This window comes from Pholcus phalangioides, unplaced genomic scaffold (genome assembly GCF_987345545.1).
Source record: "Pholcus phalangioides strain wild (caught in Gottingen) unplaced genomic scaffold, Ppha-v1.0 ptg000017l_1, whole genome shotgun sequence".
Taxonomy (NCBI): Eukaryota; Metazoa; Arthropoda; class Arachnida; order Araneae; family Pholcidae; genus Pholcus; species Pholcus phalangioides.
The window spans coordinates 26,189,263-26,201,350 of NW_028301610.1; the positions used below are offsets into that span (position 1 = coordinate 26,189,263).

General features: G+C 37.2%; 1 protein-coding gene across 1 annotated transcript; it reads right to left on the reverse strand.

Moving 5' to 3' along the window:
* Nucleotides 1-1,224: 1,224 nt before the first annotated feature.
* Nucleotides 1,225-10,242, reverse strand: LOC149072612 (uncharacterized). Its single transcript, XM_089246543.1, has 2 exons — nucleotides 9,975-10,242; nucleotides 1,225-3,093 (listed from the first exon to the last, which is right to left on the reverse strand). The coding sequence occupies exons 1-2, from the start codon at nucleotides 10,148-10,150 to the stop codon at nucleotides 2,265-2,267; spliced, it is 1,005 nt and encodes a 334-aa protein (XP_089102669.1). The 5' UTR covers nucleotides 10,151-10,242; the 3' UTR covers nucleotides 1,225-2,264.
* Nucleotides 10,243-12,088: the final 1,846 nt, after the last annotated feature.

Below are 12,088 nucleotides of genomic sequence, written 5' to 3' on the forward strand. Positions count from 1 at the left end.
GATCTCATTTTTGTGAGGCCCCCCCCGGACCGTGCCCGGGTGGGCCCATGCGTTAACACGGCACTGTCCCATGCAACCCCCCCCCCCCTATTGTTTTCAGTTCATCTGGCGTGGGTTCAAATAACAGCTGATGCATGGTTAGTCTTTGTCCAGTCATTCCAAATCGGCTCTGAACTGTACGTCCCGATCTAATACGAAAGGTGGTAGTGGTGTGACATGAATCGAAGTCAAAAGGCTTTTTGAGAGAGAAGTCTCTGGTACCTGCTCATATTATTAAAAAAAAAGAAAAATCAATTGGGAGAAGTAATTTTTTTTCGAATTTTGAAAGAAAGGATATTGATTCTGCTCATTCAACGAGGCATTTTCAAGACCTGGTGTTGACCTGACCCCAAAGCCAGACTTTTCACTGGCCCTTCTATAGTGAATTTATAACATGAAGAAACAAAAAATGATGGTAATTTTCCAGGGCTCCAGAGCTGGAGAAGAACGTATCTTTTAACGTTCATAGGATGTGAACAGGGCCGCAACTAGTTGCTTGATCAGCCGGGTCAAGAGCGCATTTTCGCGACCCCCTTGTAATGTTGGAAAAGAGGTTAAAGGGTGAAATTTGCCCCCCCCCCCGCCCTGGTACAACGCCCGGGGCATCAGAACCGCCTGCTCCCCCTAGTTGCGGCCCTGGATGTGAATATATTTATGCAAATAAACTGAGGTTTATGGTGTGAACAGTACTGAGACCAGCAACAAAATAGTATGTATGTGTCCCTAAATTGAATTAAATCTTTTATTACTGTATATGATCTGTTGTAAGGCCGGAACTGGAGAAGGCGAGGGTGACTGCCTCGGGTGGAAAAAATTTAGGGGACGGTAGTTTTAGGTGGAACAAAGAACACCGTTAGAAAAATCGAATTTTGAAGTTGTGGAGGTGCCAAAATCATGTTTTCCCCGGGTGGCAAAAATCAAAAGTTATGACCCTGGCCTGTTGTATAAGCTTATATAGTCGCGTGCAATATCGAAATACAATTTTGTACAATTGGGGATTCATCTGACCCTTTAAGCGGTTTTTAAAATTTGCCTGATCCGCATTATAACTGTCACATTGGCAAAATAAAAGCGTGTTAAGAACCCGAGATATTTCGGAGTGACCGAAAAAAAGCAGATCAAGTTTGACGAGATATCTCTCGCCGCTGTAAGGGTTAAAATTAATTATGAGTCTTAAATGCTAAGTAAACCACAAAAAACAATGGATGAAATTTTTATTTACAAATAAATGTGATAACTGAATGTACACTGAAGTGTCAAAAGTCATGCGATACCTCTTAATATAGTGTGGGACCTCCTTTTACCCGGCGAAGTGAACCAATATTAAGAGGTATCCCATGACTTTTGGCGCTTCAGTGTATTAAGACAATAATACAACGTCCGTTGATAGTTCGTATAAACTGAAACAACACGGTAATCAGTAGCGTTTAATACGAGCATGAGATTGTGCATTATTTTTATCCTTATTCATAATAAAGTATCACTATTCCTCCCTCTTCTTCAAATAGACCAAGAAAAATAAGCAATAAGACACTTGGTGGTACGTCTGTTTAAGAATATACTGTTGTTAACTTTGTGTGAGCGAGTAACTTCAAAGTCAGTGGATTATAATCTTCCAAGTCCTAGAAACTCACTTCGGTGAAATAATTACGTATAACGATTAAAAAACAAAAATAATGTAACAAGCAGTAACAATAAAACAACAAATCATGAATGTTTCGAAGAAATTATCAAAGATACAGTAGTTCAATATCTCCATTGCAATGCCCATTGACGGAGAAATATTATGTATCTGCTCTGACAGCTCTTGCAATTTGAGATGAGCAAATGATCCGGAAAGAGGTCAAGAGTAACAAATACTTCATTCCACCCACTACAAATAGTACATTAAATTTTGTGTCATAATACACAACTATGCAATCGAATAAACGATACAGGAATATTTTCAAATTGCTAAGAAAAGTTTTCTAGTGGAAAGATATTAGTGTGTACAACCAAAAGAACATGATGCAAGGACATTCTATCATATAATAACTATTGCAACACGGATTTCTAACCGAAAGCTAAGCGACTCTCTCATAATTGTTAATTAGATACATAGTAGATTGAAAGCATGTTTTTGGAGTCCGAACCAGAGGTTGCTGCAAGTGCATAAATTCCTTGCCGGTGGCACCCATATAAACTTTGTTGATGTCCGTTACGGGAACACGAACTTGGCTGTGAGATTATGCAGCTTTGGCGTTTGAGCTATCATTAAATTGATAAATTTTAACTTTTCCATAAGGACCCTGATCACTTTCAGCTGTATCTAAGCGCCACCTGGACAACTGATTCAGAAATAACCTCACTATAGTGAATTTACTTATGCTTATCATAAATTTTGCGAACCAGTAACAGAACTTGTCGTAAAAACTCATCGGAATCGGGCATGGCTTTTGAATCATTTCGTGTATGTAATTTGACATAAAACCCCATGTAAGTGTACCATCTATTTTTAAGAAGGCTTCTGTAACTTCTCTGCACATCGAAACAGAAGCCGGATCGGCCTCAGATACTTTCACTGCATATTCTCTTTTTAATACTTCCTCGCACGTCTTAAAAACTTCATTATAGCTTCCATGACAAAGATTATACCGGTCTTCAATGCCAAGTAGGTAGCCTATTCCCCTCCAGAAATGTATTAGGGAGTCGAATTCTTCATCCGTACAATCATGTATTCCCACAAAAGATGGGAAGAGAATTATGGGACCAATGAATGCCCACTGAGTAGTTGCCATGTCCCACTGTGATACATAAACGATTCCATCTTTCTTAGAAGCCATTTTCTTAGCTACTTTAGCGTGCATGGAGCGAACCGTTGTGAGTATCTTGTGCGCTTTGTCCTTAGGGTTCCAGACGTCTCCTTCATACCACGCTTGTACGTATCGAACAGTAGCTAAATAACGATGGAAGAGATTCTTTGTCGTGTTGGACATGCCAGTGGACTTCAATGTATCTATATTTTTTGTGAAATAAAACGATAGCAGGAGTCCACATAGATGACTGAAATTGATGCTGAAAAAAAAAAAAACAAGTTTCACAGTTAAATACAGGCTGTCCCATTTGTAAGGATTAAAAAAAAATCATTAAAAAAATCAACAAATTGACGTAAAGGGATGCGGTTTGTTCTCTTAGACATGCCAAAGAGTAGAATTTTTTTGACACTACAATAGGAGTAATTAAAATTCTATCACGTTAACAAAATACATGAAATGCATCTAGATTATGCAGCAAAGCATTTGTTTTTACTTGAGAATGTAAAAACAAGTTAAATATATCCGATGTGTCTACTATCATATGTGAGGAAAATCCTCCAAAACATCATGTGAGAAAATTATTTACACTTGCATACACAGCATGTCGTAGTGGATAGCAGAGATCTTGCGACGAATATCTTTCAGTTCAGACAAGGCGGATGGGCTTCAAACCTCGTCTGAGCTGAAAGATGGCATACGCCGCAAGATCTCTGATGTTTACTAAAACATGTTGCACTCAAATCTGATGATTTTCTCGCATATAGAAACCCGTCGAACATCGTGTTGATTTATTCTGAGTTTCACATATGAATTGTGAAACACTTTTTCCCTCATTCTTTTTAACTACAGATTTTAGAACCTGTACATGACATATATGTCCCAGTGGGAGTGAAAGGTGAAAGGGTTAACCCTTGAATGCATGATTTTTTTTTCATGTATGACACATATAGAAAACCGGAAAAATCATTTAAAAAAATCTATTTCGAATTGTACTGCTTATATAGCACTTTAAAGACGACGTACAGAGCCTCAAAAATCGCGTTTAAAATAAATTTATTGAAAAGTAATATTACTTTCCAAACATATAGCTATCGTCATTGTAATTCAAATTACGCAGGGTGATTCTAAATTTATGGGGCAAAATTTAAGAGGTGATATAAGATTCTTAAACAAGGATTTTTGGTCATACAATGTGTGGTCGAATCGCAATAGCAAAGGCGGTAGAGGGTGTTTTTAGAGTGCTCAACAGCACTTTACCAAGAAAAATTAATATTTTTTCGACGGATTTGCTGCGATATGTGCTTTCAACCATTCGAGGGTGCATATGCACCTTCGGATTGCATTGGAATTTATTTTTTATTGGTGCAAGGACCATCAAGGTTATACTGCGCCAAAGAAGGACCAAGCGGTCTAACGACTTGCAGTAGAATTTGCGTAAAGCAAGTTGCACCTTGCTTACCACATTACAATACCCTGCACCCTCGAATGGTTGTTTGCACTTGTAGCAGCAAATCCGTCAAAAAAATATGATACGTAGGCCTATTTGCTTTTGGTGAAGCGCTACTGTGCACTTTCTAAAAACACCCTCTACTGCTTTTGCTATTGCGATTCGACCACTCATTCTACGACCAAAAATGTTTGGTTTTAGGTGTCTTATATTACCTCTTAAAGTTTGTCCCATGGATTTAGAATCATCCTGCAGCAAGAAAAAAAATTCGAGTTGCAAACTTCAAGTTAAAGAAACGTAAATAAAACATTTTAATAAATTGGCGAAATCACGGTAACACATGCTCTGCAACAAACAAAAAGTTTTGTCGGTGACTGGGACATCTACCATCAAATTCAAAATATAAAATCGAAATAATATGACCTCACACCTTATGTGCAAAAGCAAATCTGAATTTTTGTCTTCAAACTGGCTGCAGTAATGAACGCTTTAAAAACCCTTTGCGCATATGCAAAGCATGTATTTAAGGATAGAATAATTTTTTTTTAATAACTATATATAGTATTGTATAATATAGTATATATATATATGTGTGTAATCATTTCTCTCATTAATATTCTAAAATTATTTTTTTTCATAAATATGGTTTTTCATTGTTTCTGTGATATTATTTCTTTCATTAATTCTAGAAAATGTTTTTATTACTTCTAGAAAATTTTTATACAAATACAAATACAACGCCACAACAGGCAAATTGCCCAACGAGGTGGCTGACTTAAGAACATCATGGATCCCCGAGCCATTTTTTTTGGAGGCCCTACCTACTACTGCTACACCACACATGCACCCCGCCCACACAATTTCTCTAATCTTTACTAAAATCAAGAATGAAGGTAGTTTGCATAATTTAAAAATTGTGTTATATGCTTAATATGCATAAATATGACCATAAATATTCATCGCACATACACTGGTGTAAGAAATTAAGAGAATTTGCAGACTTGGTCGATTATCTCTAGAACTACTGTACCGATTTTAATGAAATTTGATATGTACATACATTGATACAATACAAAACAAATGATCATTCAATAATTGTAATACACACGCATGATCGTGCGTAACACTCGTTGGAGTCGGAAGGTATGAAACAGCGGTTGCAGAATAAACAAAACAATGGGTTAATAGATGGGTTAATAGGGGGTATGGTCCCCTCTTACAGATATACAGGTCTCGCAGCGTGATTTCATACTTGAAATAAGGCAGTTTATCATTTCCTGTGGCAATTGGTCCCACTCGTTCAGCAACGCTGTTTTCATTCCCTGGTTGGTTCCCGGAGGGGGGGTTGCGAGTTGCAATTGCCCTCCCCAGAGCGTCCCAGACATGCTCCATAGGGTTAAGGTCTGGAGATCTGGCTGGCCAATCCATCTGGCGCGAATACCCTCACTCTCTAGAAAATCGTCGAGCAGAAGAGCTCTATGTGGCCTCGCGTTATCGTCCATTAAAATGAACTCAGGGCCAACTGCACCCCTGAAAAGGCGAACATAGGGCTCCAAGACCTCATCCCTATACCTCACACCAGTCACAGTGCCTCTTTCAAAGACATGGAGAGGTGTGCGGTCATCCAACATGATGCCTGCCCAGACCATTAAACCTCCTCCGCCATAATGGTCGATTTCGCGGACATTGGAGGGTAGGTAGCGGGTCCCTGGTTCTCTCCATATGAACGTACGGCGAGAATCGGTGCTTAGGCTGAACCGGGACTCATCAGTGAAGAGAACGGTCGCCCATTGATCCACACTCCAATCTCTATGCTCTCTGCACCATGATAAACGGATTCTCCTGTCCGTAGAAGTGAGCGGGACGCAAACAGCAGGTCTTCTTGCAAACAACCCTCTCTCGTGAAGTCTTTTGGAAACAGTCACCCTTGATACACGGGTTCCTGTGGCTGCATACAAGTCACGAGAGAGCTGAGAAGCTGTAGCACTCCTGTTACGCCTCGCTATAATCGACAAATGGCGATCTTCTCTGGCCGTCGTGGCTCTTGGACGACCTTGCCCAAGCTTTCTCTCGATGGATCCGGTATCCTGGAACTGTTTCCATAAGTTACACACGACGCACATTGCGTTGTTTTTTTAGAAATTATTGGGAGGGCTCAGCCCCCTTACAAAGTTTATTGGGGGGGGGGGGCTAAAATGGCCTCAGTCCTTAGGTTCTGGCGCCTATGCTAATAGACTTTTCATTTTTTTCTAACAACCTCAAACACACTATCCTCCATGGATCTAATTAAAATCTGTACGGTTTCAACATCAAAACTGTACCCAGGGCCGTCTTAAGAGCATCATGGGGCCCCCGGGCCGAGTGATATTTCAGAGGTCCTACCTGGCAAATTCTTGAAAATTTCAACCAAGTATCATTTTTGTGAGTCCCCTTTTCTCTTGAGGCCCCCGGGCCGTGCCCGGGTGGGCCCATGCCTTAACACGGCACTGACTGTAACATGTTTCCTCGATAGAGCTCTTCAAGTCATCAAAAGTCGAATACTGTATTTCATTTGCAAACAAAATTATCGTAAGTACGTGCCCCATACATTCCTAATAGAATTCAAGTCAGGACTCATCGATGGCCAGTCTAAAACCGATATATTTTCGCGATTAAAGAGCTTTTTTGAGGCAGAAGATCTTTGAATAGACACATTATAATGTTGAAATGTCGAGTTTGGTCCTCTTAAATTTTCTTCAATCAGTAGCAAATTGTTCTCGAGGATCTCCTTTGAGCATCAGAGTTTTGACAACCAATTTCAAACGTCAAGGAAGCTTGACCATTAGAAGCAAATGCTGCTCATACCATTATCGAAGCTCCACCTTACTGCCTGCTGAAAACATCCGTCTGAAACATGCGCGTTCCATTTTTTTTTGTATCACTAAATATGATACCAAGCTATTTGTCTCCATAAAACACATGATTTCGGGCCAAGTTCACAGTCTCTCTTCTCCACCTCTCTTTGGTTCTTCCATGTGACAGGCGATTTCCTAACCACTCTTTTATGAATCAAATACAAGTTTCTCTGATCTGTCTACGAACTGTGTGTGTTGAAATTTTCACCGAAGGATTTTCATAATTTCATGCAAGGTAATTTTTTGCGTGCGTTGAAGCCAATCTTCCAACTGTTTTATTTTCGCATAAACATGTACTAAGCAGGGCCGTCTTAAGAGCACCATGGGCCCCCCGGGCCAAGTGGCAAATTCTAGAAAATTTCAATCGGATCTCATTTTTGTGAGGCCCCTCTTCTCCTTAGGCCCCCGGGCCGTGCCCGGGTGAGCCCATGCGTTAAGACGGCACTGGTACTAAGTTGCCTATCACAACTAGGTTTTGGTTTTTGGGACACACGTTGGGTCAAGCCTTTCTGCTTTCAAATGAAGTATTCGAATGTACCTCATCGTACAAAATATGAGACGACTTCGGCAATTTTTTTTTTAATGAAAACCAATCCGATAGCTTTCCACTTTTATACTATATTTCGTCTCTGATACGCCATATAGCCGCAATCTTCGAAATTTACATATAATCGGAAGTTTTTAATAAACGTTTGTGACAGCTATTTTTCAAAATTTTGAATTTAAAAAAATCCATAACTTACTTTCCTTAACAATGACCGAAGCTTAAAGTAGATTTTTGCATTCTGATAAAAAAAAATCAAAATTTGAAACGGTATCCGTGCAGTTAAAAACCTATACTGCCTAAACTTTTGAGACGGACTGTATATTTACTAGGGCTGGAAATGGATTAAAATATCAAATTGGTTAATCAAAAAATTTTAATCAATTAATCGAATATTTTAAAATGCTCTTCATTCATAGCAAACGCATGGTTTGTAACTATGTAATGTTAACTGATGCTATAAAAACATATATTCTATTCATTTCACGCATCTATCCGCTATTTAATACCGCTTCCTTTGACAGAAACATGAATGTGAAAACATGATTTAAAAGTAATGCTGTGCATTTGACACATCAAAAGGGTCGTCGGGGGACCGTGAGTCAAAACAGTTTTTGAGTCCTACGATTTTATATAGGCAACATATTTTGAGATGCCAAATTCGGCATCAAAAATTTATACATAATTACAGAATTTATAGAAACGCTCAATAACACCTTATTGAAAGTAATAATTTTAGAACTACGAATATAGAAATAATTTTATAATTATTGAGAATAATTTTCAGAATTGTCGGGAGTAATTTTAGAAATGTTAAAATTAGTAATTCATGAAAAAAAATTGAAATTTTTTGAAAGAAATAAGTTGATAGTTAATGAAATTTTAAAATTAATGGAAAAACAGATTTAGAATTATCGGGGAAATTTTCGGATTTATATATATATATATATATATAATGGAAGAAATAATTGAGAGATTAAAATAATAATAAATTAATTAATTAAAGGAAGTTATTTCTAAATGAATAGCAATTCAAATTTAACGAAAGATATAAATTCAGATTAAAAGAAACTATTCAATAATTTGGAGAACCATGTTTAATTACCGAGAATACCACGGTATTATGACAGTGTGGTTCGTGGGCTTCGTGGAAGTTGAATTTTGCATGCAATGTCTGAGAGGTTGAAGAGACCCCAGGGTTAAAAACTAAATAAAAACAAAGTAATATTACAGTAGAACCTCTCGATAACGGACACCCATGGGACCAAAAATTTTTATCCGGTACGGGGGAGTGTCCGCTGATGGGAGCTGCAGTACGATATACAGTGGAGCCTCGTTTATGCGACTTTGTCATTTATACGACGTTTAAACTTTGGTCGAAATTTGTTCCTACTAATTACTGTGTGAGTAAAGGTGATACACCGTGCATAATCACCAATCGTCTCAATAAAGAAAGTTTGATTAAATTTCCTCTATATATCACTTTCACCGGCGAGTATGCATAATTCCCAAATAGATTTGGAAAGCCTGATAAACGTGGAAAAAATTTATAATCTTCCTTCCCTTCATTAAACCAATTAATTATTTTTACCTGTATATGATACGTTCACTGCAGGTGTTACTACAAATATTTTGCAACAAAAATTAAATTAAATTAGAATAAGTGTGAAGAAGATAAGAACATTCATAACAATCAGTCTTGTAATGTTGACTTTCTTCATATGTTATCAACTAACAAAACCAACATTACCATTCGGATTCCCCATCCGGGGACATAAATATGTTTAATTAATTAAGTAAATTAATTAATTGACGATTTATCACATTCACCAACACGGGATTAAACATAATATTAGTTGAATATGATAAATTCTCGATTTGTGACCGAAAATTAATAAATTAGAGTTTGGGAAAAAAATTACAGTTTGCCGGATTTTACTGTCCGCTAACGGAGAATGAAATACAGTCGAATACCGTTATAGCGAAAAAATCTCGTTTTAAAACGAGCACTTTTTTTAATCCCCCCAAATAAGTTTACACAAGAACAATGCTAGGTAACCTGGAATTCCTTTACAACGAAATTTCGTTTCAACGAAATGATTCCTCCAGTCTCTTGGAGTTCGTTATAACTGGATTCGACTGTACATTAAAGCCCTATTCCACGGGACGGGGGATCAGGAAGGTGTCTGGTATGGGAGGTTCCACTGTATATCACAACAATACACGAAAATTAATGTAAAAAAAGCCTCTCTTACCCTCCAAAATATTTCTTATAAACTTGACGGGCCTTGTAAAATTTTTCTTTATCCAACCACGGTGGCGTTTCCAACACAGATGCGTCCACTCCGGGGGTGATGACCACGTCCCCCTCCTTCAATTCGTCCACTCGATCGGGCCGCCCGTCAATCGATGTTTCCTGCAAAACACCCATCACTGAAATGATAGTCCCGTAAACACGCCATTTCCGTTTTATGGAAAGCCATAAAACTTTCACTTTTCTTTTTTTTCTTCTAGATTTCTCTCTCTTTTCTTTCGTTTTTTACCTGTAATTACAAGTTCTCTGAAGTAACCCCATTTCTAGTCTTGGCGCGAATTCAAACTCCGTGTTATCGCCAAACAAAAACGCGTACGCGCGTACGCTAAAAGGTAAATGCCATCAGTGAAAGTAATAAGAGGTCGCTTACCCCCTGGAGATGGACAATGTTTCTCAATCTAATAAGCTTGCTCGAGGCATGACACAGCCTGAGCTAATTTTTTTTTTTATTATTTTCGTTATTTTTACGAAAGTTTACTTGCCTTTTTTTGTCAAAAAAATCTGAAATGAATTTTTAGAGATTTTACTCAAAATATAGGTTTAAGGGGTCTCATACCTTTTAACATGGTGAAAAACTGTGCTCTAATGAAAATATCATTAAAAATACTATTTAACCATTGATTTAATTCGAAGTTCTTACATATGTTCTTGATTGCATGCGCTATCGTATGTTGGTATAAAATTTTACTTATCGTGGATACTTAATTTTTTGTAAGTTTTCAAAAAAAATGCATTGGAAACAGCTTGCGCGCATGATAAAAATGCCATGACGTCAATGTAATTGAATAAAAATTGGCTCAAAATATATAAAAGAAACAGTTCACGTTATGAAATGGAACAAAAGTTTGAGATTTCATTGACTAAATTAAATTTTAAATTAAAATTTTTTTAAATTTGAAATTGCATTTTTAAAATTTAATTTTAAATTTGAAATTGCATTTTTAAAATTTAATTTTAAATTTGAAATTGCATTTTTAAAATTTAATTTTAAATTTGAAATTGCATTTTTAAAATTTAATTTTAAATTTGAAATTGCATTTTTAAAATTTAATTTTAAATTTGAAATTGCATTTTTAAAATTTAATTTTAAATTTGAAATTGCATTTTTAAAATTTAATTTTAAATTTGAAATTGCATTTTTAAAATTTAATTTTAAATTAGATTGAGCTAATGAAATCTAATTCTTTTTGTTTCATTTCATAAAATAAAGTTTCATTTTTTTTAATTGATTTTTATTCAGTTACATTCATGTCATGGTATTTTATCATGTGCGCAAGTTGTTTTTAATGCTAAAAAATTGAGTAGAGAAGATGTGTAAAACTTTATACCAGCATAGGCTAGCGCATGCGGTCAAGAACATATGCAAGAAGTTTGAACTAAATCAATGGTTAAATAGTATTTTTAATGATATTTTTTATTAGAGTATAGTTATTTACTATGTTAAAATGTATGAGGCCCCTTGAGGCAGTGTTTCTCAAAGTGTGCGTCGCGTCTCCTAGGGGCGACGCCTACCTTTGTCGGGAGCAACGCAGCGAGCTGGGGATACTGATTTGAGTGCCTATTGATGCTTCGAAATGGTTATTTTATAAGTTAAAATATGTACTAAACAATTCTGGGGAGCCGCAGACGAGCCATGAATTTTGCAAGGGAGTCGTGACTGACAAAAGTTTGAGAATCACTGCCTTAAGACAAGGGTGCTCAACCTTTTGGGGAATGTGGGCTACTTCATTGGTTTGGAGCTTGAGTTATCTGGAAATGTATCGCGAGTCACTCAAGTTATCTGGAAATGTACCGGAAGTCACTCAAGTGATCTGGAAATGTGCCGTTGGCTGGCTTGAGTGATCTTCAAGTAATGTGCCGCCGTCAATTTAAATGCTCTGGAAATGCGTTTCGAGTCACTTAAGTGTTCTCGAAATGTGACCAGAGCCATTAAAATGATAACTACAAATATAAATGTGTCGTGGGCCGCTTAAGTGATCTGTAAGCTGTGAGCCACTGACGCGATCTCGAAATGCGCCGTCAGCCACTTGAGTAATTTGAAAATGTACGAGCCAC

What these genes read in the sequence shown, in the direction of transcription:
- LOC149072612 (XM_089246543.1), bottom strand. Translation starts at nt 10,150, where the DNA reads ATGGGTGTTTTGCAGGAAACATCGATTGACGGGCGGCCCGATCGAGTG. An exon ending in TATAAGAAATATTTTGGAGG is followed by an intron (nt 3,094 to 9,974) that starts GTAAGAGAGGCT and finishes TTTTTTTTTCAG; the next exon opens with CATCAATTTCAGTCATCTAT.